Source organism: Puma concolor, chromosome C1, assembly GCF_028749965.1.
Source record: "Puma concolor isolate L17-30 chromosome C1, mPumCon1.1.hap2, whole genome shotgun sequence".
Taxonomy (NCBI): domain Eukaryota; kingdom Metazoa; phylum Chordata; class Mammalia; order Carnivora; family Felidae; genus Puma; species Puma concolor.
This window is the reverse complement of record NC_141674.1, coordinates 188,626,880-188,653,605: the sequence shown is the minus strand read 5'-3', so window position 1 is coordinate 188,653,605 and position 26,726 is coordinate 188,626,880. Positions and strand designations below refer to the sequence as shown.

The following is a 26,726-nucleotide window of genomic DNA, read 5'->3' as shown; positions in this document are numbered from 1 at the left end:
CAAGAGGGTTCCCGTTTCTTCACATCCTCGCCAACATCTGTTGTTTCTGAGTTGTTAATTTTAGCCACTCAGACCCAAAATCTATAAAGAACTTACCAAACTCAACACCTGAAAAACAAAGAATCCAGTGAAGAAATGAGCAGAAGGCATAAATAGACACTTTTCCAAAGAAAACATCCAGATGGCCAACAGACACATGAAAAGATGGGCGATAAATTTTTAAAATTTACAACTGTATGAGCCAACACTGGGGAACTAAAGTAAAACATATCTATGATCCAAACATTTTCCACCTGTGAGAGGTCAATGACAAAAAACAAACACAAAATGAACAAAACAATCTCCAACCAACAGTAAGTTAAAATTCTATTTTATAATGTTAAAAACATTATTGAAAAGAAATACTATTCAAAAAACATTCTTTAAAGAAACAGTTTTTTTTAAGTTTATAAAGATTTAGAATTAACACATAAAGAGCAAATGCAAATACATGAAAGGGATACAATATTGTTAGAACAAAAGCAAATCAATTGGTAAAAAAGCTTTTAACATAAGAAATTACATCTTCAAATTTATATTTAAAAAAACTTACAGGGGCGCCAGGGTGGCTCAGTCGGTTAAGTGTCCGACTTCAGCTCAGGTCATGATCTCAAGGTCCGTGAGTTTGAGCCCTGCATCAGGTTCTGTGCTGTCAGTTCAGAGCCTGAAGCCTGCTAGGGATTCTATGTCTCCCTCTCTCTCTTCCCTTCCCCCATTCACTCTGTTTCTATCAAAAAATGAATAAACGTTAAAAAAATTTTTTTAAAAACTTATAAATTAGTGTAGAGGATGGCTTGGAAAGGGAGAGACTGGAAGTACAAAAAAATAAAATTCATGCCATTAACATCAGTTCCTTCAAAAGTGAGGTTAATTGTACTTATAAATAATAAGAACAAGGAAAATCATTCCTCAGTTTTGTATACTCTAAATCTAGACAGAGTCATGGTGTCTGAAATCAGGGTTTCCTCATAACTCGGGAGAGGAGGCTCACATGTTTCTGAGATTGCCCAGCACACATGCCAGAAGAGCTCAGGTTGGATGTGGGAGCATTATACATGAGCAGGTTTTTGTTTGTTTGTTTGTTTGTTTGTTTTCTTAGCTAGGTCAGATCACAAAATCTCCCTCAGTGACCTTTGAGAGGAGGTCACTGGCATCCCCCTGCATACTGTTAAACAACAGAAATTCAACTGAGTAAATTTAAAGATCAAATTGAATTAGGTCACTCTTCTAAGGGGAATGGAAAGAGTTAATCAGGAGGATTATTTCACCAGTGCTAACCAGGTGATTCCATGTTGATTGACTAAAGATTATATTCCTGGGGAATTGCATTTTGGTTAGGTATTAAGTCTTAATTTGCTGACATGGAGTTTAGCACAAGGGACTCCATTTGGGCCTACTGTCTCCTTTTTAACAACACCTTTTACAGTTGTACCTCACATTCTGCCCCATAGAATCACATCCAGTTAGCAGGAATGTAAGCCTGACAAATTCTCATAGGAACCAAGAATGAGGAATTAGTTCTTTCATGGAAAGGAGGAGAATTATGGTTTTCTTGACATCCTCTCCCAATACTTGAACAACATTCACTTAATTCTGAGTCCTCAAGTGGGAAATTGCTTTCTCCACTTCCAGTCTTCTTATGCCTTATGAAATCTCTGCACCACCATTAACTCTGTGTCCCAGGTTAAAGCTTTGGAATAACATCCTTTTTATTTTATTTTATTTTTTATTTATTTAATGCTTAACAATTTGAAGGGAATCAAATGACTCTAGGTTGAGAGGCACCTGGGTGGCTCTGCTGGCTAAGCGCCCAACTTTGGCCCAGGTCATCACCTCACAGTTCATGAGTTCAAGCCCTGTGTGGGGCTCTGGGCTGACAGCTCAGAGCCTGGAGCCTGCTTCAGATTCTGTGTGTGTGTCTCTCTCTCTGCCCACCCCCACCCCCACACTCATGCTCTGTGTCTCTCACAAACATTTAGAAAAATGATTCTAGGTTGAAAGCAGATGAGAGATGTACAAAGAACATTCTGCCACTGCTTTTGAACTTTATGATGTTACATTTCATTTATACTTATTGTATTTTTTATCTACTGTAAGTTTTTTAGGAACTTTTTCATTGAATCAAAAATAAAATTAAAACCATGCCTGTGGCTATCAATCTCCAATAGTTATTATTGCAAAGCCAGAGGTTTAGGCTTGAATTTGCATAGGAATGAAGTTTTCCTGACTTCCATTCTCTCCCCTTCCTGCCATCCAAAAGAAAAAAAATAAGCTGATAGCAGCATTTTACTAACAAATAAATTAAGCATAGTGTTATGCAACTAAACAGCATCAATTAAGAGGGAAGAAGAGTTTTTTCCTCAGTGTGAAAGTAGGTTGTGGCATTTGTTTCCCCATGTTTTTCTTGTCATCCTTATTGCTCACTTCAAAGTTCACCTCAGTAAGGATGGTGAGGATATCTTCGCCCCTGAAAAACAACAACATTGTGACCATCTGTGGGGAAACAACACTGGCAAACCCTTCTCATCTGCTGTACTCAGGGACAGTTCTTTCCCTCAAAACATCAGGCATTGGAAATCATAAGTTGCTAAACTAATTTGTATCAAAGCTTTCCAGGTAAAGGAGTTGCTTCAGAGCTTAATAACTTATCTTTGGTTTACTCAAGATCTCTACTGACCATCAGAAACCTCGGTGTCAACATCAGATTTGAGTTCTTTCCCTCCTGATCTGTTTGTACCTTACTCTTCTATGTACTATGTCACTTGCCACCATAATTGCTTCAGTGCCCCCCAAACATCCTCTGCCTCAGATCAACATTGCTTCTGTGATCATCTAATGATCACTTTGGGGCAAGGGAAAACCCAATGTCTCCTACAGTTGCTCCACCCCTTTCTCACCAGCCTCTCTTCTCAGGTCAGCTGGGCAACTTGCTCATTCGTAGTCAAGGTTAAAAAAGAAAAACATGGTGTTGATGTTATGATTCACTCCTTTGTCTACCATGGGAAATTCCCACTCTTCATACACTTAAAGCATGGTGAGATATAAAGCTAGAAGATTTCTTGCTATTCACCCATTACATGTGCATTTGTGTGAACTGTGACCACAAAACCATCATTTAGGGTATAATAAATGAAGGAAGAATATTTTCCCACATTTTGTGGCTTCAAATTAGGCCAAATTAGTGGGAATATAAAGGGTTTCTACTCTTTGGTACTTATCTCCCACAACACACCAAGAGGGTTTAAGGTTGGTTAGCTATTATACAACTTTGACAGAGTTGGAGGATGTTAAAAATTGAAATGGGTTATTGTACCTTCTTGGAAGACTCCCAAAACCAGTTAAGTTGGCTCAGTCATGTTCTACCTAAAAACAAAGCTGAGCTGACTTTACCATCATTCCCTGCTCTATGATACCCTATCATTTCAGATGCTAAATAAAAGAAACTCTGCAGTAAGTACCTCAGTTTTTTTCCATCTGTGAGCTGAAGATATTAACACTTGCCCCCTCTCCCATTTTGCAACTAACGTGGAAAGTACAACTATGTAATCCATAGCTAGAAATTTAGAAATGAATGAAAGGCAGAGCAAGCAAAAATTACCTAGGACATCTTTCTCTTAGGCTCTGGCAAAGTGACTGGATATACCAGGTCCCCTCCGTAGGGTTTCGGTAGGAAACACAGTTGTTCACAGTGGCCATCCCCAGCAGAAAATCAGCCTCATCTGGGATATATCTCTTCTGAAATGATGAGTCCATTTCTAAGTAGTCTTCCTTCTGTTCGGAGTCAGTCTCAACAGCTATACCTCTCTGGTAGTTATCCCCTTGACAAGCCTGAATAAAAAAGATTTTGGGCTTGCCTGCAAGGGAAGGGCACTTTGAACCAGTGAAGTAAGAAGTCAGCTCATAGATAGGGGCTTCCTGCCCATCAGAGCCATAAATAATGCCTTTGTCTCCATGGGAGAGGATACAGCAGATGAAGCAATCTTTGTTATTATGGTCCATTCTTTGGTAGGATTTCAGAACTTCACAGATTGTCTTTGCTGTAGAGTCTTTGAAATTCACAATCTCAAAATGAAGCTCACTAAAGGTCTTACTCAAAGCTTCTGAAAAGTGAAATAAGAAAAGTCATATTACACCACAGTAATTCCCAGACCACAGCCCAATAGAGAGAACATTGATCAGATAAAGAATGTGAAACAGAACTGAAGAGCAAGGCCATTTATACCACCTGGCTGAATTCCATAGTTTTCTAATATTTATTGCCCTTAGCAGAAAACATTTCTAGTCCTGAGGCAAATGAGAAAGGGGAGAGTGCTATTGTTGGCCTTTTGTCTTTTCTCAACTAGGCTATAAGATGGGTGAGCTATTATATAGGCTTACTACCAAACCAATCTAAATAATAATTGTATTACTTACATAGAACAAAAAGCAAAAACATTTTTAAATTTTTTAAATTTATTTTACTTTTTAAAATGTTTATTTTTTTGAGAGAGAGAAAGAGAATTTAAGCAGGGCTCAATCCCATGACTTTGGGATCATAACCTGAGCCAAAATCAAGAGTCAGATGCTCAACCAATTGAGCCACACGGGAGCACCCCAAAACACTTTTTAATAAAAGATCCATATTTATTTTATCTCAAGCACTCTCAAAAATTGTTTACCAAAATGCAAGATATGAACCTTTCAAAAGTCAAGTAGAACTGGAAGTCCTATTACAAAAAAGCTATCCCTTTTCAACTTCTCCCTTTTACCCAATCATGTTCCATGAATGCAACCATTTTCAACTTTTAACTACTTTTTTTTTTTTGGTATTAGCCTCCATCTTGTAACGAATTTGGGCACTTTGCTATTTACTATTTTATAAATTTTAGCCTTATGTAACTTATGTATTGAGTTCCTATTATGGAAAATGAGCATTTTTTTTTAAGTTTATTTATTTTAAGAGAGAGAGAGAGTGCATGCACATGCAGAGAAGGGGCAGAGAAAGAGGGAGAGAGAATCCCAAGCAGGTTCTGCACTGTCAGTGCTCAAACTCACTAACCATGAGATCATGACTGAAGCCAAAATCGAGTCCAGACACTCAACCAACTGAGCCAGCCAGGCACCCCACAGGATGAGCGTATGAACTCTTATTCAGTTGTTTACAACTTTAAAAATTTTTGATGTTTATTTATTATTTTGACAGAGAGAGAGAGAGAGTAGTGGGGAAGGGGCAGAGAGAGGGAGACACAGAATCCGAAGCAGGCTCTGAGGGTCAGCACAGAACCTGACATGGGGCTCGAACCCATGGACTGCAGACCACAATATCAGGACCTGAGCTGAAGTCAGACGCTTAACTGACTGAGCCACCCAGGTGCCCCAGTTGTTTACAACTTTTAGTTGAATCAATAGTAAGATGAAAATATACCTTAATTATGCTTCTTTTCTTATTAAATTTTTTCTTTCCTGGAATTAGTAATTGCATTATTTTTTCATTGCTTTGTTTTCTATATGCATAACATTATTTTTCCCCCTAGTGCTCTAAGATCTAGTAAAAGTCTTTCAACGTTTTCAGGCTGCTTGATTCTTTTTTTAAAACTAAAAATTATATATATTTAAGGTGTACAGCATGAAGTTATTACCACAGTCAAGCTGATAACATATCTCCTCACATATTTAATTACTGTGTGTGAGTGTGTGTGTGATGAGTTCACCTGAAATACTAGTATTCAATACAGTCTTATTAACTATAGTCATTATGTCATACATTAGATCTCTAGACTTTTTCATCCTAGAGATCTGCAAATTTATACCTACCCTTTGACCAAAAACCCAGAAATACAATCAAATATTATTTTAATAAAAGTGTTTTAACAGAAAATTAATGAAAATCAAAGGCCTGTTTCTCCAATACCAAGGTATATGATGATGAGTGATACAGTCAGTGGACTTCAGCTCTGTGGCTTTTGAAATCTTAGAATAGATTTGCTTGAATAAACAACTGTTAACAGAGACCATTAGCAGAATCTTGATGATTAAAATCAACCTACATTAATTTTCCAAACTTTATTCAGTTAAAAAAATATATATCATTACCTGACATTATGACTCATAACGTCAACCAATTGAGCCACACTAAGGGCCCTGCTAAGGGCATTTTCAAAAATACAGTTGTTGGGTTGGATTATTTCTATTATCACTTTTAGTAGTAACCATTTCTATTTTCACATGCTGCCAATTATTTTTTCATTTAACCTATAAGTTCTCAATCTTATCCTAAATAGGCTGAGCAAAAGAATTTCTGGCTAGTTTAATATTTGAAAAGACCATTTCTATTAAAGACTGACAATTTCATCTACGCTTATAGCCCAACTTTTATAAATGCAACTTCTAAAAATATTTTTAATTTTTTTTTTTAATGTTTATTTTTGAGAAAGAGCACGAGCAGGGGAGGAGCAGAGAGAGAGGGAGACACAGACTCTGAAGCAGGCTCCAGGCTCTGAGCTGTCAGCATAGAGCCCGATGCAGGCTCAAAGTCATAAACTATAAGATCATGACCTGAGCCAAAGTCAGACGCTTAACCAACTGAGCCACCCAGGCGCCCCTAAATTTTTTTTTAAGTTTATTATTTTGAGAGAGACAGAGACAGCTAACAGTTAACAGCTAACTAGACTGATAACCTTCAGGGTTTCCTTTGCTTCCTGCCACAGAGAGTAGGGAACAGGCTAATGAAACAATGTAGCTGATGAGTCTTTGAAGGTTAATAAATCGAAGCAATTATGTCTAGAAAGGCAATTCATGCACCTGCTCCTTGAGACAAAAATATAGAGCCGGCAAGATCATGAGCATTTCCTGCTTCCACCTAAATCACTAACTAGAAACAGTTTTTGAAATATCAAGCTAAAAGAGACAGCATGAGTAGGGGAGTGGCAGAGAGAGAGGGAGAGAGAAAGAGAATCCCAAGCAGGCTCTGCACTGTCGTGCACACCCTGATGCGGGGCTCAAACCCACAAAACTGCGAGATCACAACCTGACCAGAAACCAAAAGTTGGACGCTTGACCAAATGAACCACCCAGATGCCCCTATAAATGCAACTCGTATATATGGTCTTGATCCCAAAGCAATGTTTACACCTAATAATTAATACATTCTACAGAAGCCGTATTAGTTTAGTTGAATTAAAAGCAAAGCTTGTTGCTTTTTATTATTAGTCTTTTATTAAGACTCAATATTTTACCCTAGATACATTACTTTGATTAAAAATTAATTTAAAAAAAACAAAAGCAGGGTCACCTGGGTGGCTTAGTCAGTTGAACATCCAACTTCGGCTCAGGTCATGATCTCATGGTTTGTGAGTTCGAGCCCCACATCGGGCTCTCTCGGCTGTCAGCACAGAGCCTGCTTCATATCCTCTGTACTCCCCTCTCTCCCCTGCTCATGCTCTCTCTCTCTCTCTCTCAAAAATAAATAAACACTTCAAAAAATGAAATTAAGAAATTAAAAACCAAACGCAGAAAACTAACGAATACATAAGAATGTTCTTCACTTCCACCAGGAAATAGATCTATTTTTTTTTTCTGAAACATGTGGCCCTGTTGGTACAATTTTGTTCTTTCCTTTTGATAAAAACATAGGTATTAGAAATATTTCACTTCTTTTCAGGGTCCTATTGTACCTGCATCGAAGTCTGTTCCATTCCTATCCTTAATGTTCTGAAGTTTGGGCACATCCTTCCGTGCTCTGCTAAAATCATAATTGTTAAAGATCAAACAATATCCGCGAGGTTTGCTTTTCATTCGGTAAACTTTGTCCGATGTCTGGAAAACAAAAATCCAACCCAGGAGCTGACTCTGTGGGTCAAACACTTGAGATGTGAACAGATGACTCCCTAGTAAGAAGCCAGTCTGTCCCCTTAGCCAAACTGGGACCCAAGTGTACTTACAATGTCCCTACCCCAACTTGACATTGTTTCTCTGGTGAACTGGTTTCCACCTGTTCTCCGGACACATGATTCCCCAGACTTCTGCCCCACAGTGTGTAAAATCAGTGTCCCAGTACTTGGGCCTCCTGAGCACTTTGCACATATATTAATATGGTTGTCATCAGAGCATATTTTCATTATTTGTTTTAGTTTACGCTCAAGGTGGCTAACATCTGCACCAGGAACTAGAATTTATTAAATTTTTTAATGTGAAATTTATTGTCAAATTGGTTTCCATACAACACCCAGAGCTCATCCCAACAGGTGCCTTCCTCAATGCGCATCACCCACTTTCCCCTCCCTCCCACCCTAGAATTTATTAATTTGTGAAAGCTCTGTCAGGAGTTGATGAATGAATGAACATCCTAATGCTGTCTTTGGGTTGCCTGTCTGTCACCTTGTGATTCCCTTGGCTAGCCATTCAACTCATCTATGTTTCTGGGCTAACAGTTGAGGGTCTGCCCTTCACACATGACATAGTGTGGTTCCTGGATTTTGAAAGCCGATGACTTAGTTTGGCTCTCAGGACCACAGCGATTGGAGGAGAGAGATGCACTAGTCAGGCAGGTCTTGGCTATGCTGCAGGTTACAGGATCCAGATTCTAGTACCTGACAGCATCAGTCAGAGATGGCCCTGTATTCTGACTCTCCCAGGGCTGTCTCAGTGCTGAGATATTCAGCACGTATTGGGAAATCTATGTAGCTCCTCGAGGCAGAGAAAAGGGCTCCACACTAAGGGCTCAAGTTCCTGGCTCAACTACTTAATAACCTTAAGACTTTGTGCAAGTTACCAGAGCTCTCTTGCACTTAGTATGTTTAGCAGTTCAATAGGGACCACACTTACAGAGCACTTTGCTATTTGCAAAGTGCCACATGACTTTGGTTACTCTTTGATTTTCAGACTTAGATCTGGTAATCTGCTCAGGAGCCCACTTTTAACTGGTCTCTCTCAGCTTACTTTCAAGTCTCCCACTAGACTGATAACCTTCAGGGTTTCCTTTGCTTCCTGCCACAGAGAGTAGGGAACAGGCTAATGAAACAGAATGTAGCTGGTGAGTCTTTGAAGGTTAATAAATCGAAGAAATTATGTCTAGAAAGGCAATTCATGCACCGGCTCCTTGAGACAAAAATATAGAGCCGGCAAGATCATGAGCATTTGCTGCTTACACCTAAATCACTAACTAGAAACAGTTTTTGAAATATCAAGCTAAAAGAAAAGCTTGCTTTTCCCAGTCCTTCTAGACTTTTCCCCCCAAAGCTTTCTCCCACTCAGGCTGAGGCAGCTGCTGAAAGAATTGCATAGGAGGCTTCTCACTTGCTCTGCCCACCAACTATTCCAATGCCTTTGTCTTTGGTTTTGAAATAAGATGTCAACACTTGTTAACATTAAAACTTAAAAAATAACATTTTAAAATTTGTCCTTTTGTGAAAATTTTCTATAGTTCTCAAAATTTCCCACAAGTGTCTGCCCCTTAGTAGTTTATCTAAGAAGCTTAAAAGCTAAGGAATATAAGAACTAGAATATGCAATGTGAAGAGAAAAAAGGAACCGGGATTTCTCCATACCTGTGACTCACTGTCCTGTTCTTCTAGAGAGTCCGATAATGCCATCATTGCCAGGGATTCCTCCCCTACAAGCAACGGAGAATGAGACATGGCAGGGACGATACTTTGGTAAAGAAACACAAAGCACCCAGGACATCGTAAGGTCCCCTTTAAAATGAAAATTCACAGACTGCAATTGAATGCAATATCCTTGCAGTCCACAGAATAAGTAAAAATCTTTTTACTGACTAACTCTTCATCTATTTCGAACTTGTCACACTGGGGCTGCAAGGTGTATGTCTTTTGACAACTTTTTTATGTTTTTCAATGTGTAGAGGTGACAAGCAGGCACTGAGCCTACTTCTTGATATTAGGAGAGCAAGACCATTAAGATGTAGATGTGGTAGAAAGGTGTGGGGAGGAGGCAATAGGGGTGTCAGATAGTAAATTAAGTAAGTCTTAAAACCGTATTTCCAATATTACCATTTGACAATTCATCTGGACTTCTTTGAAGGCTCATTCTTCCCTCTGAATTAAAAAATAAACACATATTTGATTAGAAACAATCATGACATAGAGGGACTTGCCAATTTAAGAATACATTTTGCTAATTCACAGCTGTCAAGTTATTTCTACCTCTGCTTAATTCTTCATAATCAGTGATTTTCTTCAGCAGGCTCTTGTTGATTTGGTCACAGATTCTTTTCAGAGTGTCCAAATTTCTTTCCCCTAGGATGACCCTCTTTTCCATCTCTATGAAAATATCAAGCAAGTTCTAAAAGGAAAAGAAATGAAGTTGGAAGACTGGATTGATACATACTGGCTTTTAGATTAGATTTTCTTTTTTTAATTCCATTCTCTCCAAACAGAGGGCCCACCCTAGCTTCCCAAACTGACCCTCCTGAGAGGACATCCTGCCTGGTCTTATAAAACCCATATAGCACTAGAAAAGCAATTCTGTGTTTTCTGGATCAATCAGATAGAAGTGAGAAGATAGAGAAATGACATCAGATGGCATCCAGGCCCTAGGCCGTAGGCCCCAAGCCCTATGCTGAAACTACCTGTGGGCACCTTTATGTGAAGTCTATGAAAGAGCCTGAGATGCATGGCTAAGACACAGTACCCTGGTCTCCATGGTGACAGCCCTGGGGACTGTCCCTCTCCCAACACTGCCTCTGGTACCTGATTCACCTCCAGTCCCGCGTTCACACACACGCACACATGCATACACACGCATAGAGTTCCAGATCCCAGTTGATTTCAGAGACTACACAAGTGGGAAGGTGTCTCCAGCTCACCACTGTCTTTCCTGGCTCTGTAAGGTCCCACACCAGGCTGTACCTCCACAATCAATCTTCCTCTGTAGCTCCTGACTCTGTCATGCTCCTGATAATTAATGTGAGAAGCATTTCCCAGTATACAAAGGAATCCTATCTACAACACTGCTGCCTGACAACTTTTTTCTTCTCCCCCAGTTGAAAAGTGAGAGTCCAAGTTGTTTTTACTAGACTAGCCCTCTCTCCAGTCTCAGCAGTTCTCACTGGCTGACTCAACCTCAGGACCAAATCTTGGTGAAACACCGGGTCTTACCATATCATCATCCACTTTACATCTGGAGATCTCCTGGCTCAAAAGAAACTTAAACGACCTCAATTCCAATTTGTTTACATCTTCTGAAATCTGAAAAAGCATGACCCTGTGGTGGGAAATGGAGACACTTTAGATATGGTTTCTTAGGGTCAGTAAGTTAAGCATTCAGCTCTTGATTTTGGCTCAGGTCATGATCTCATGGTTCGTGAGTTTGAGCCCCATAGGGGGGGTCTGCACTGACAGCACAGAGCCTGCTTGGGATTCTCTCTCTTCTCTCTCTGCCTCTTCTCAGCTTGTGCATGGGCTCTTTAAATACATACATACATCCATATATACACAAACAAACAGACATCAAAGAAAAGAAATGTTTTCATAAATAATTTCCAATTTGATAAAAGGAGTCACAGTGGAGACTTGATTCTGTTCACTTCCCCTTAAAACAAAGATAGCTAATGACATAATTTATGAGTGGAGTTCTTGAAAAGTGGCTGCTGTGATGGCACAGAAGGCTATTGACTCATGCCCAACTATTCTCCCCTTAACATAATTTAAAGTTCCACTAATTTTGTCATTCAGTTCATTTCAGTTAAGTGAAGTGTGTTTTTCCTTGGTCCCTCACTATAAAATCAAGAGTTTGTTTCAGTAGAAAAAAGTTTTTACTTAGGAAATTATGCTTTTCAAAATGCAAACTGGATGGGGCACCTGGGTGGCTCAGTCGGTTAAGCAGCTGACTTTGGCTCAGGTCATGATCTCGCAGTCCGTGAGTTTGAGCCCCGCATCAGGCTCTGTGTTGACAGCTCAGAGCCTGGAGCCTGTTTCAGATTCTGTGTCTCCCTCTCTCTGACCCTCCCCCATTCATGCTCTGTCTCTCTCCGTCTCAAAAATAAATAAACGTTAAAAAAAAAATTTTTTTTAATGCAAACTGGATCGTCACTTCCTTAATTAAAACTTGCTAGTGCTCTCCCATACGAAGGGCAAACACATGGTTCTGGAATACAGACCTTTATGAAGCCCAGCCTACCCTTCAGCTTCTCAGGCCACTCCTCACCACCCACCCTCATCTCCTCTTTAAACACACCTGGCTGCCCTGCTCCTCACCCCTTATGCTGTGCTCCCCACACCCACATTCCCTTGTCCATCTGCAGACAGCCAACCATTCATCCACTAACAGCTCAGGGACCACTGAGTGTCTTCAGAGCTGCATTCAACCCACTGTGCCTTTGCCACAGCAGAAGGTTTACACACAATGTTATAATTGTTTATGAAGCTCTCTGAGTCCCCTGAGAGCAGAGTCCATGTCCTTTTTGTTTCCATAAGCCCAGTGAGTCATGAGGTACAGTAAGTGCAGAGGCCCCAGACTACTGAGGTATTGGAAGCTTGGTTCCACCATCTCAGAGCTGTGTGACTATAGACATGTTATGTACTTTTTCCCTCACCTATAAACTTGTAGATAATTCTATATACCACTGGGATATATTGAGAATGACATGACTATATTTATCTGAAGTGCTTAAACCAATCTTTGGCAACATACTAAGTATTCAATACACAATAGGCATTATTATTTCTTTTTTTTTAACTTTTTTTTAACATTTATTCATTTTTGAGAGACCGAATGTGAATGGGGGAGGGGCAGAGAGAGAGAGAGAGACACACACACACACACACACACACACACACAGAATCTGAAGCAGTTTTCAAGCTCTGAGCTGTCAGCACAGAGCCTGACTTGGGGCTTGAACTCATGTATGGTGAGATCATGGCCTGAGCTGAAGTTGGACGCTCAAATGACTGAGGCACCCAGACACCCTTATTGTTTCTTTTTTCTTTTTTTAGGTTTATTTATTTTGGAAGAGAGTGAGAGAGAGAGAGAGAGAGAGCGAGCCAGGGAGGGGCAAAGAAAGAGGGAGAGAGAGAAAATCCCAACCAGTCTCTGTGCTGTCAGGGCGGAGCCCATTGCAGGGCTCCACACCACCAACAGTGAGATCAGGACCCAAGCTGAAATCAAGAGTCAAAGGCTCAACCGAGTCACCCAGGTGCCCCAGGCATTATTATTTCTTAATCCATGATAGGTTCTCAGGATATGTTTATTGAACGAACAAAGGAATGTTTAATAATTCAGAAAACCTTTCACTATTATGGTGTAAAGGAAAATAACGTTAACACAAAAACATGCTAACTTCAAATTAGAAAATGAAAATTCTGGGGCGCCTGGGTGGCTCAGTCGGTTAGCGTCCGATTTCGGCTCAGGTCGTGATCTCGCAGTCCGTGAGTTCGAGCCCCGCGTCAGGCTCTGTGCTGACAGCTCAGAGCCTGGAGCCTGTTTCAGATTCTGTGTCTCCCTCTTTCTGACCCTCCCCCGTTCATGCTCTGTCTCTCTCTGTCTCAAAAATAAAGGTTAAAAAAAAAATTAAAAAAATAAATAAATAAAATGAAAATTCTGAAAATAAATTTAGTGTGGAACTGGAAGTTACTCAGTATTATCATCTGCTTCATCCTCCCCCTCATGGATTCTACCCTAGAAGTATTTCTCCAAAGCTTTCTAAGTTTGGTTGAGATTAGGTCCAATCAAAAGCTACTGTCCCTTTTAACTTTATTACAAAGTATTTTCCCTTTTACTTTCCTCATTACTAAAACTTACTAGCTTCCATCACCGTCTAGAAACAAATCTGGGTAGTTCATAAGATACTTATTTTATAGGTAGCAATTATAATTTGAAAATAAAAATGTCTAGGGCTTTCTTATAAGTGGAAAGTGGCCACACTAGCATACTTTTTATTTCCTGGCTAACATCCAACAATGATTAACTGTAGAACTTGTGCTGACCTTTTGTTCCCAAGCTAACATGTTAAAGAGTTTAACAGATAGATCCTCCCTTGTAGGGACTCTTAGCCCTCCAACAGAGAGTTACAGCTCATTGTGTGGCATTGATAATATGCTTCAACTTTGCTTATGTGGCAGAAAGAGTGCAACTTTCAGAAGACCAAGATGGTGGGCCTAAGATGAGACTCTCCAGCTTTCCTCATTCTAGGGTTGTTGTTTTTAGGACTAATTTGTGCCTTAATGGAAAAAATTGTTATAGAGATGTCACAATTCCATTAAGCCAAAGTTATCCAGTATTAAATAATGTCCTCCCCCAATGCTTCTCCTAAATTCATGTCCATCCTGGATGTGGGAATGCAACTTTATTTGGAAAAAGGGTCTTTGCTGATGTAATCTTGTTAAGATGAGGTCACACTAAATTAGGGTATGCCCTAACCCAATGACTGGTGTCTTTACAAGAAGAGGGAAATTCCAACAAACAGGCACAGAGAGGAGACAGAGCTTAGAGTGATTCATCTAAAAGACAAGGAACACCAAGGATTGCCTGCCAGTGCCAGAAGCTAGGGGAGAAAGAAACATAAAACAGATTCTCCCTAGAGCTCTGAAAGGATCCAAGCCTGTTGACACCTTGACTTCAAACTTTTAACCCCCAGAACTATGAGTGTATAAATGTCTCTACTGCACTAAGGCACTCAGTCTGTGGTAGTTTGTTACAGCATCCCTAGGAAACTCGTATACCCAGAATATCTCTCTTTCAAAATGCTCAAGCTTCGAGTAGAGAAACGTATGATAAGGAACATGCCAGAATCTCAGATCTCTGAGATTAAGGACCAGGGTGTTCATAAATAGACAGGCCAGTAGAAGATAGTGGCTTTCAGCCCTGGCTGTGAGGACTTACTGTCACACATGTCATTGTTAATGACAAGAAAGAACAGACTGAGAAATGGGCCACAGCCAAGGCTTGAGTAGAAGTTTCCAGAAGGAAAGCTAAAAAGAACTTTACAGAGGGGATATTGAAATAGAGAAGTTGGTAATGTGTTTCTATTTTAAAAGTCTGTTACCAACTCATCAAGAGGTAACAGAACATGGCTTGTTATCAGCCCTGGGTACCCACTCTCCCACAGGTGGGGAGAGGCCTAGCTGTGAGGCGTTTGGCAGGACAGACGACCAAAGTCTCCACTGTTCTCCTGGCAGAAGCTAAGCACACAGGGGCCAGACAATCTTCGTGGGGTCCAACCTGACCTGTCCAGAATGGCAGCATACACCCCTCATTGGAGAACTTTGTGATACAAGTCTTTCAGTGTGGAATAAAAGCCTAACACCCCACTGAGAATATCCATAGTCATCCACAAGCAGGCAGGAGGGGGATTTCATGTAAGAAGTAGTGACACTTTATCCAATAATAGGCAAAGTAAGCACATGCTATGGACAGAGGCAGAGCAGAGGCAACAAAAGAGGAGACAGAACAGAGAGAGACAACATACAGAAGATGTCTGTTTTAATTTCAGCATACCTATAGGTAATATTTCACTTTGGAAACAAAAGTGTTTTTATTTTATGGTTTAACTTTTTTTCCTGAATTATATATAGGGTCTCTAAATGTCTTAATCTGACCCTGGTGGGACATCTTCAAGGAACTTCCAAAGTCATACCACACAGACACCTGCCATCAGCCCTGCCCACAAAGATATGTCCACTGCACCCACACCTCCCAGTGTCTGAATTGTTTAGGTTCTCCCCACCTGTAGGGAGGGATCTGGGCTCTGCCTGGTATCTGAAGCTCCTGCTCCATCGCTTCCTTGCTGGTGTTCAGGTAGTTGAACAGCAGGTCCAGTCTATTAATTCGGAAAAGCAGCTCCTTCAAGAAGGACAGGTTGCTTTCCTCCAACATTCTCTTTTCCTGGAGTCTCTGGAATAACATCAAGGCATCTTTGATGGGTTCTTGCTTCTTTTGTGGGATGTAGTCCAGGCTCAGGAATTTGAGGGAGGCCAGCTCGTCACTGCCCAACTGTTCCCCAATATTATACAGACATTTACTGAAATCCATGTTGGTCAAGTGTCAGGAGAATGTTAATTGTAGCCTAGGACAAAATACAATAGTACATTCAGATGAGGAAGAAAACTTCATCAAAACTATTATTTCTACCACACGCCAGATATTCTACTGTGGACAGAAGGCAAAAAACAAAAAAGCAAAAAACAAAACACAGGGACAAGTTTCTGTTCTCAAGTAGCTCACTACTTTCTAAAGTAGATATACAAATTAGCCAACGGTCAGAGAGTTGTGACCAGGGTACAGTAGGAATACAGAGGAAAGAGCTCCAACTCAGCCCAGGGGAAGGACTTCCTAAAGGGAAGACACTTTCAGGAAGGAGGTAAGAAAGGACAATTCTTAGCAAGAAGTAATTTATGCAAAAGATGGAGGCAAGGATGTTCAAATCAGTTCAGTCTGGCACAAGGAGCTGGCACAAGTAAAGCATGAAGTCTTTGGGGGTGGGGGTGGTGGGAAAAGGGATGAAGCTGTGAACAGGGACTGTTACAAAGGGCCTCACACTGTGGGGCAACGTCTCAGGCTTTGTCCTAGAGGTGACAGGGAACTAAGAAAAGACTGTAATGTCATCCAGTCTGGGACTAACAATAAAAGTGTGGAGAATAGACGGGAAGGGCTGCTTCCAGAGAAGTGATGAGGTCTGACTGAAATAATAGTGCTAGGAAGACATGATGTACTGTTGTGCCCCAAAGACCTCAGGACCAGCAGCCACAGCTGATCAAGAATCCATGACTGGAAATGAACCAAGTCGACTCTGTCAGCCTTTCAATTCAGTTTCTAAATCAGTGGTTTTTGTATGTGTGAAAATTGAAAACACGGTAAATTATAACATGCTCAGAGTTATGATAATTCACACACCACATACACACAGAAATATATATATAAAAATTAGAATCAGGTTGCATATCTAGATGTATACATCTATTTTCCCCCACTTCATATTTAGAATAAACATTTACCCCAACCATTAAATATTCTTTTTTTAATGTTTATTTATTTTTTGACAGAGAGAGAGCACAAGCAGGGGACAGGGCACAGAGAGAGGGAGATACGAAATCCAAGGCAGGCTCCAGGCTCTGAGCTGTCAGTGCAGAGCTGGATGCAGAGCCCATACCCATGAACCGTGAGATCTTGAGCTGAGCCAAAGTCAGATGCTTAACAAACTGAGTCACCCAGGTGTCCCTAAATATTCTTCTTGGGCATATTTTTATTTATTTCTTGATCTCTTGCATGCAGATATATCGAAATTTATTTTATTTTATTTTCAATATATGAAATTTATTGTCAAATTGGTTTCCATATAACACCCAGTGCTCATCCCAAAAGGCGCCCTCCCCAATACCCATCACCCACCCTCCCCTCCCTCCCACCCCCCATCAACCCTCAGTTTGTTCTCAGTTTTTAAGAGTCTCTTATGCTTTGGCTGTCTCCCACTCTAACCTCTTTTTTTTTTTTTCCTTCCCCTCCCCATGGGTTTCTGTTAAGTTTCTCAGGATCCACATAAGAGTGAAATCATATGGTATCTGTCTTTCTCTGTATGACTTATTTCACTTAGCATAACACTCTCCAGTTCCATCCATGTTGCTACAGAGGGCCATATTTCATTCTTTCTCATTGCCACATAGTACTCCATTGTATATATAAACCACAATTTCTTTATCCATTCATCAGTTGATGGACATTTAGGCTCTTTCCATAATTTGGCTATTGTTGAGAGTGCTGCTATAAACATTGGGGTACAAGTGCCCCTATGCATCAGTACTCCTGTATCCCTTGGGTAAATTCCTAGCAGTGCTATTGCTGGGTCATAGGGTAGGTCTATTTTTAATTTTCTGAGGAACCTCCACACTGTTTTCCAGAGTGGCTGCACCAGTTTGCATTCCCACCAACAGTGCAAGAGGGTTCCCATTTCTCCACATCCTCTCCAGCATCTATAGTCTTCTGATTTGTTCATTTTGGCCACTCTGACTGGCGTGAGGTGATATCTGAGTGTGGTTTTGATTTGTATTTCCCTGATAAGGAGCGACATTGAGCATCTTTTCATGTGCCTGTTGGCCATCCAGATGTCTCGAAATTTATTTTAAAGAATTTTCAATTTCTTTACTCTTAAAAATAATATTGTATTGAGAAGCTTTTTTATATATCCTGTGCATAATTCTGATTACCTCACTCTTAGAATTGGAATTATGGGGCAAAACCTTTTTTCTCCCTTTTAACCTAGAGCTTACATTATTGTTTATAACTTTTTTTTTTAATTTTTTTTTTCAACGTTTATTTATTTTTTGGGGGACAGAGAGAGACAGAGCATGAACGGGGGAGGGGCAGAGAGAGAGGGAGACACAGAATTGGAAACAGGCTCCAGTCTCTGAGCCATCAGCCCAGAGCCCGACGCGGGGCTCGAACTCACGGACCACGAGATCCTGACCTGGCTGAAGTCGGAGGCTTAACCGACTGCGCCACCCAGGCACCCCTATAACTTTTTTTTTAATGTTAATTTTTGAGAGAGAGACAGGGCATGAGTGGGGGAGGGGCAGAGAGGGAGGGAGACACAGAATCCTTAGTAGGCTTCAGGTTCGGAGCTGTCAGCACAGAGCCCCACGCGGGGCTCAAACCCACAAACTGTGAGATCATGACCTGAGCTGAAGTCAGACGCTCAATGGACTGAACCACTCAGGCACCCCAGGGCTTACATCCTTGTTTAGACAAGTTTTCTTGATTCAGGAAACTAGAAATCTCTTAGGAAGATACACTTTGCACTGGATTCACAAAGGCTCCAGAGCCTACATCTTTCACAAAAGCAATCAATTATCATGAAAATTATTTTATTTAGAAAAGATATCTTAAATATATACCCACCATCTAACAGCATATGTTTGAAATGCAGCAGAGGCACCTGAGTGGCTCGGTCGGTTGGGTGTCCAACTTCAGCTCGGATCATGATCTCAGGGTTCATGGGTTCGAGCCTCGTGTTGAGCTCTGTGCTGACAGCTTGGAGCCTGGAGCCTGCTTTGGATTCTGTGTCTCCCTCTCTCTGTCCCTCCCTGCTCACTTTCTGTGTGTGTCTCTCTCTCAAAAAATAAAACATTAAAAAAACCTTTTTTTTAATGCAGCAAACTTCACTGGACATATAAGGGAACAAACTAGCAAGCTCATTCCTTAAACCACACTCCATAGAAACACACGTGTGCTAAACAGGATATGTGCATGGAGTGTCACCACCACACAATGTGTAACCCTGAACAACTGGAAACACCCCAAATGTCCATCAATAAAGAAATGGCTAAATAAAACAAGGTATGGTCATACTACAGAATATTATGCAGCAGTTAAGAAAATGTACTCCATCTTCTGAAATAAAAACAATAGCTACCCAAGATGTGTTATTATGACAGTACAAAAAAAAATAGAAAAATAAATTGCAATATTTAAAAAAAAAAAAATCATACATCAGGGCACCTGGGCGGCTCAGTCGGTTAAGCAGACAACTCTGGATTTCGGCTCAGGTCATGATCTCACAGTTCAGAGTATGGAGCCGTTTTGGGATTCTCTATCTCCCTCTTTCTCTCTGCCTCTCTCTGGTGCTTGTGCTAGCCCTCGCTCTCTCTCTCTCTCTCTCTCTCTCCCTCTCTCTCAAAATAAATAAATAAACATTAAAAAATGTTTAAAAATCATACATCCACTTTTTAAAAAATACTCAAAACAGTACTATTACACTTTCAGTGGTTACAGATACATATACAAAAGCGGAAAAGAAAAAGGTAAGAAAAAGAAAAGAAAAGGTAAGAAAAAGAAAAGGTTCTGGGAAGAGACATATCAAATTCAAAAGTTTCTTCTGGGAAATGAAGGAGAAAACTAGGACTTGGGGGTGAAGACGTGAGGAAGGAGAATTGCCCTTTTCCTGTAATACGTTATGAAGAACGTATGCAGATAGTGTCTGTGAAAATGAAACTACTGTAAAAACACTTGGGTGTGTTCTTGGGTTTAAGGTACTGTAAGAGAGTAAGTGAAGGAGGAGCAGGAAACGAGGCTGTCTGGGATGCCAAGGGCAGATTAACCAGGAAAGGAGACCAGGGAGAGGCGCGGCACTACCACATGTGTGTTCTTGAAAGAAAAGAACGTATTAGAAGAACTTGAACGTTAAAAAAGAACTTTAAGAGAACTCAGAGACCTTATTTGCCCCCAAAGGAGAAGGAAACTTCCACACACACCTTTCTTAGAAAATAAAAAGTCTAATAGACTAAGTAGAAGACTGGAATATCCAGGTGGTACAAATGACCAACTGTAACAGTATTTCCTCCCAGTAGCAAATGCACGTCCTTTCAAACACGTATCAAATAGTCACGAAGATTGTCCACAAAGAAAATCTTAATGTGAGATTTCCAAAGAGCAGAAATATTGCAGTCCATATTCTCTTTTAGAAGTTAGCAATGAAATTAGAAATTAATGTGTTAATTAGAAGTTAACAATGAAAAATGGCTAAGCCAAACATACTACAGAAAGGGCTATCCACGTTTAGGTGGCTTTTTCAACACATGGTGTTAAAACAATTGGGCAGACTTCTAGAACAAACAAATGGACCATAACTGAACTCCTTACATTAAAATAAGCTGCAGATGGACCAGAGATTCAAACCCAAAAATTAAAATACTCAGGAAAGAAATACAGGACAATTTTTTAAAATAATCATGCCGTGGTGAAGAACCTTTGTAAGTACAACAGAAAACCTGGAAACCAACAAATAAAGGTTGATAAATGTCCTTAAATAATAACCAAAATATCCTGCAACAATAAGCCAAGCAAAATTTAAAAATTAATAAATCTTGCACTTAGGGAAAAAAGTAGAAAAAGGACCTATTTTCTTAAAATAAGGCTCCCGTAAGTCCATTTTTTTTGAAAAAGAGATAAAAGAGATAAAGAGATCCAATCCGATGCATAAACAGGTAAGCACACAGTTCATAAGCATCATAAGCACAGAGTTCAGAGAAAAGTAAGTACCAGTGGCTTTATTTTTTTAAACCAATGGCTTTCAAACATTTGAAAACGTATTCAACCTCATTCACCAAGAAAAAAAAAAAAGCAAGTTGAAATTACAAAAGACCATTTTTCAACTGCCAAATTGGTGAGGTACAAAACTTGCAATACACAGTGTTGCGAGATGGTAGAAATAAAAACAGGTAGGTAAGTAATTTGGTCATATCGGTAAAAATATAAAATGACTTCACAATTTAACTTCTAGGAGTTTTTCCTACATTAGCTTAAACGCCATGTACTTAAAAATATGTACAAAGCTATTCATGTCTGTACTGCTTGAAAGAACAAAAGGGCAGAAACAACTGTTTATCAATATCAGAAGTGCAATGAAACTCTACTCTGACATTTTTAAAGAATGGGAAGATCTATACAATGTATTATCAAGTGGTGCATGGATTTGTGTACTCACAGATCTTTGAATAGAATACACAAGCAGCTGCTTCAGCGGTTTGCCTCAGAGGAGACGAACTAGACGCCCAGGGGTGGAGTGGATGACGAGGCCAGGGGGTAGGCAGAAAATAAGGCTTACAGTTTGGATTTTCCTAGGTGCATGTATTACTTATTCTACAAGAACTTATATTTAAATTAAAATCACCTCTTAAAGGCCCATTTTCATTCATAAGTTGGAAAGGATCTAAACTAGGTCCAGCCCTGTTTAGCACCATTAGCTCCAATGTCCTTAAAAATTTTATCAGTTCTAACCACTGTTAAAATCTCATTTTACACAGTCAAATGAACCAAAGAATCAAATGAAAGCAGAATCTCTTTTCTTCCCTCTACAAATTTTTTTATAACAATGCTCATTGTATTCATTTTAGAAAATACAGAAAAGATAAAAAAGAAAATAAAAATTGTCTATAATTCACCATCCAAAGATAATAATATTTTAATATCGAAATAATCGATATTTTATCTAATATTTTACTATCTTTCCTACCAAATATTTTACATATTTATATTTTCCCTTGTATTTTATCATACCATATTTCTGAGGTATAAGTGGATATTTCCAATGGTAATATTGTAAGTACATCTTGATATCTTCATTTTTTCTTCTACTGAACGGATTTTAAAATTTGTCAAGTACCTAATCATATGATTGGGCCATAATTTATATAACAGTCTCTGCTTACATATAGAATAAGATCTTAAAATGTCTGTCTCCATATACAACTCTGATTATTTTCTTACAATAATTTCCTAGAAGTACTAACTACTGAAGCCTTCTTAAGGCGTCTGTTACATATTTAATAGCATTTTCTGACAGTATATAAATAATAATAATCATACAATTATTTTGATGATCCTCAGGCCAGGATGACCTGAGGTTGATTATAATATGATTGGCCCTTGGCTTCTGTCCTCTGTAGCTGCCTCATCGCGTTCATTTTCTTATCTTTGCAATAATTAGACAATGCTTTCTAAATGATTTTTGTATCACATCAAAATGGAAAGTTCAGTGGAAAAATGCTGGAGAGGCTTCTTTTCTGGCTAAGGTTTTACAGGACACACTATGGCATAATATTCAGTCTTTGTTTAGGTCATACATCTCTCTAGTCATAGTGCCTGGAAAAGAATCAGCTGCAACAGAATTTTACACCACTGGCCAAGGAGCCACTCTAGACACTGAGATCGGTAGATACAGGGACTGGGGGATGGTCCTTGTTTTATGGGACCTAGGTTTACCACATAAGATCAGGAGCTAGAAACTTTGTTACAGTAATATTTTTAAAAGAACTTTTATCGTTGTATTTTTCTGATCTTAAAATAGTAAAAGTCACACTTACCCCTTAGAGAAAGTACCAAAAAGTATAAAAAGAAAAAGAAAAATTACTTAGAAACTCACCATTTAGATAACTCTTTGGTTACATTTGGTTTCCTTCCAACTATATTCACGTGTGTGTGTGTGTGTGTGTGTGTGTGTATAAATGCATATATGTAATGTATTTATATACATACATGAAATACATAAATTTGAATATTTTCATGAATAATATATATAAGCCAGAAGAAAGGAATGGCCTCCAGGAAGTTTTCTTTTACTTTTGATTATATAATATCTGTTAAATAATAAATCCACATAAGTATATTTGTATTATACAACATATAAGTATCTTTAATATTTTCAATGATAAATTTATGTCCCAAAGTATTTGATATAAATGTTTATTATGATATACAGGCGCTTATAACATATGCATATAAACATAAAAATATTTTTTGACTCATTGTACTACAAGCCTCTGAAGAAATTGGTATTATCATCTTCATGTTACTACTGTAAAAAAAAAAAAGTTTAGAAAGAAGCTAGTAAGAGAGGTGGCAAGCTCAGATTTGAACATCTCACTTGAGGGCTTCAATGACAAGCCGTGCAAAGATTTAGATTTTATTCTACTTGCAGATGGAAGCCAGTGAAGGAATGTAACCAAAAAAGGCATGTAATCATAATATGTTTAAAGATTAAAATAATAAAAAAAAACCCTCCCAAAACACAAAACCAGGAATTCTTAATAAATCCACTTTGAAACAGAACGGATCAGAACCTTATAAATCAAACCTGTATGTGCTAGAACCCGGACTTAGATGGTGTGATCTCATTCCAGGGTCCCAACCCTACCACTGTTTATGTCACAATTTGATTAAGGATGAGGTTCCCTGTATAGTTATACCTGGATCATTCCAGAAAAACCGAACCTAAGCTGGAGGGGGCCTTGAGATCTAGAATCTGTAGGGCCCTCACCGTGGGTCTCAAAAAGACTGCTTGCTAATTCTTGCGGTTTCCCCACCCTCTGCAGCCTAGAAAACTCCAGAATCAAAGGCCCTTTCTCCCTGCAGGCCCAACCAACCTTACCAAAGAAGCGAATCCTGGGACCCTCACAGTGGCAGCAGCTTCTTCACAGACCCCTGTTTCCTGATGTTTCTAAAGAAAGAGCTTCAGAAGAACTGAGGAAGAACGAGGCACAGCTCGCTCTACTTCCTGTTTTGAAATATCTGAGTCACATAGGCTTACTGAGGCCGACTCGCCTCCGAGTAGCACCTCCTCCCAGAGCTCAAAAGAGTCCTAGAGGAACATGGGACAGGGGGCTGGGTGGGGAACCTGGCCCCCTGAGCTTTGACTCTGTGAGATTTTGGACGGGTCATTTTGCCTTTGGGACCTCATTACCACCTTCCAAAATGAGAAAGTTTGGACTGAATGATAACTACGAACCCTTTCTTTCCATATTTCAGGAATTCACAGATTTTTCGGGGTTTATTATGAAGATTTTAATGTTTTCACTCAATAAATATCAGTTGAGCACTTCTGAGAGATCTGATAACTGCAAAGCCCTCATCATGGCTCTGAGAGGGTCTGCTAACCCCCACAGCTAACTCTCCTGGTTTCCCATCTACACAGAATACAAAGATCACCTTCATGGGTCAGGAGGCCATCAGACCCCACCCTCAGTAGCCTAGAAAACTCTAGAATCAAAGGCCCTTCACCTGAAAGGCCCAGATGACCTTACCAAAGAGAAGAATTCTGGGGTCCTTAGCATAGTCTGGGCCCTGGAGATATAACTGAACAAAACACAACATTAGCCCAGCCTTTTTGCTGTGAGTCAGTTGAAATGTTTTTTGAGGTTAAAAGAAGAAAAAAAATCAAACACTTCCCTTCCTTTTTTCTTTCCCCAAATAGAATATAAGCTTTCAGAAGGTAGAGACTCACCTTAGGGCTGAGCAGATTACACAAAGTATCTGAAAGTTCCTTCTGACCTGTAGAGGGCTTGGTACAGTTGCCGTGGTAATATCGATGCCCTTCACTACCATTTGATTCTGCCCATAAAGTCTGAGTGAGAACATAGCAACAGAGGGAAATCCTATTAGTAGCTCAATCATAGCCTAGGAGGTATTCCCTGATTCTTGATGCTTTCTGAGCATCCACCCCAGCATTTGTTCCACTGTTTTGTGACCAGTCCCTGTGCTAGGCTGTGAGCTGCAGAAGGGCAGGACCATATCTCTCATGTCTGTGTTCCCAGAACCTGCCACAGGAGTAGCAATATCTACAACCTACAAATATTTCCTGCAAATCAAGGAGAAGAAGAAACCCCATAAAGGGACAATGGCTGTGAACATGGAGTTCCTTGACAGGGATGCTTAAACAGCCAAAGTGTACAAGGTGATGCTCAAAAGTTTTAATGACCCGAGAAATGCAAAATAAAGCAACATGATACCCACTTTGTACCTATCAGATATTGGCCAAGGTTTGCCGGTTGGATCAGCCGAGGATTGGTGGGCAATTTATGTAGTCCTTCTATAGGACTGTGAACACTATCCATCATGTAATAGTATGTAGGAGTTAGAAAGTGGGACCTGGCAAAACCTAGAATTTCAAGTGCCAGAGTGCTTGCTTTTTATTTTATTATTTTTTTTAATTTTTTTAATTAAAAATATTTTTTTAACATTTATTCATTTTTGAGAGACAGAGTGCGAGCGGGGGAGGGAAAGAGAGAGAGGGAGATACAGAATCTGAAGCAGGCTCCAGGCTCTGAGCTGTCAGCAAAGAGCCTGATGCAGGGCTTGAACCCACAAACTGTGAGATCATTACCTAAGCTGAAGTCGGATGCTTAACCGACTAAGCCACCCAGGTGCCCCAGAGTGCTTGCTCTTTAAAAAAAGAAACAGAACGAGCAAAATACAATTTAAATAATACTAATACTTAGTAATAATTGCTAATACTTCCTGGGAATTTAGTAGTACCAGTCACTGTTGTAAGTAGTTAACTTGTATTATTTCCTTGAATCCTCATGAGGTAGTATGAATCCCATTTAATGATGAGGAAACTTATGTACTAGTTCCAGTTCATAGTTAAGAAATTGGGTATATACACAAAACAATGATATGTTTTGCAAAGATACAGATCAATTCAGGGATATTATCAAAAGATTTAGAGCAGCCTTTGGGAGGTAGTAGGGAGGGTAGGAAGTGGGGTGGGAGAGGAATGGGAAGAGAGTACCTAGAACAGGGCAGGGGAGAATCTGACAATTGACTCAACCCTCTGCCCAAATGGAAAAGAAAACAAATTAAGTAGGTAAAAAATGAATCTCCAAACTGACCCAGCAGGAAAGAGACACTGTGTCTGTATTCAAGGCTGGGGGAGGGGGGGAGAGACACTAAGAACAGAAATGTAGCGGAGGAACTGGAGATCCTTCAGGGATGAAAAGTAGCAAGGCCACAGGCTATGGTTCAGAGGGAAACCCTGCTCAGAGGTCTGGGGCCCTGGCAGGACCCTGAGGTGTGCCCACTTTGCCCCCTGAGTGAGTCCCGGAAACATGGTATTCAGAAGCCACCTCTGTACCAGGCACTCACCTGCTCCACCCTGTCCCAGCGACATCACAGTCACCAAGTGCCGATGCCAAGACCCCTGAACTGCCTAATTTCATACAAATTCCTAAGGCTTTTCCACACAACCAGAGAAAATTCCCATGAAACGGGGTGGGGATGAGGGGGGGTGGGGATGGAAACACCTCCAGGAAGAAGTTTTCTTTTACTTTCGATAACTCCACTTTCTGCCTCCCCAGAGGATTCACTTCCTGTTCTCGGCATTCAGAACTTATTAGCAAATTCAGCAAGGCTTGAAAAAAATCACAAGGGGCAAGAGCAGCATCTGGTATTCGGCAAGCCAAAAAGAAAATTCCTCAACAGAAAGAATTAGAA

General features: G+C 39.9%; 1 protein-coding gene across 5 annotated transcripts; it reads right to left on the bottom strand.

Annotated features, from left to right (window-relative positions):
- Positions 1-193: 193 nt before the first annotated feature.
- On the bottom strand, positions 194-26,726 carry CASP8 (caspase 8). 5 transcript variants are annotated; one of them, XM_086719265.1, is made up of 10 exons: positions 26,379-26,726; positions 24,739-24,858; positions 15,697-16,035; positions 11,132-11,237; positions 10,178-10,316; positions 10,025-10,069; positions 9,563-9,627; positions 7,692-7,833; positions 3,638-4,139; positions 194-2,506 (listed from the first exon to the last, which is right to left on the bottom strand). In XM_086719265.1, the coding sequence occupies exons 3-10, from the start codon at positions 15,999-16,001 to the stop codon at positions 2,371-2,373; spliced, it is 1,440 nt and encodes a 479-aa protein (XP_086575391.1). In that variant the 5' UTR covers positions 16,002-16,035; positions 24,739-24,858; positions 26,379-26,726; the 3' UTR covers positions 194-2,370. The 5 variants fall into 5 exon arrangements, with proteins under 5 accessions (XP_086575391.1, XP_086575392.1, XP_025790859.1 ...); XM_086719266.1 differs by lacking the exon at positions 24,739-24,858; XM_025935074.2 differs by lacking the exons at positions 24,739-24,858; positions 26,379-26,726 and adding an exon at positions 23,887-24,041.

Excerpts from the sequence above, each read along its gene's own strand:
- CASP8 (XM_086719265.1), bottom strand. The coding sequence starts at position 16,001 with ATGGATTTCAGTAAATGTCTGTATAATATTGGGGAACAGTTGGGCAGT. Across the intron at positions 11,238-15,696 it reads GCCCAGATCCCTCCCTACAG|GGTCATGCTTTTTCAGATTT; the intron begins GTGGGGAGAACC and ends TTCCCACCACAG. Across the intron at positions 10,070-10,177 it reads TTATGAAGAATTAAGCAGAG|AGGGAAGAATGAGCCTTCAA; the intron begins GTAGAAATAACT and ends TTTTTAATTCAG.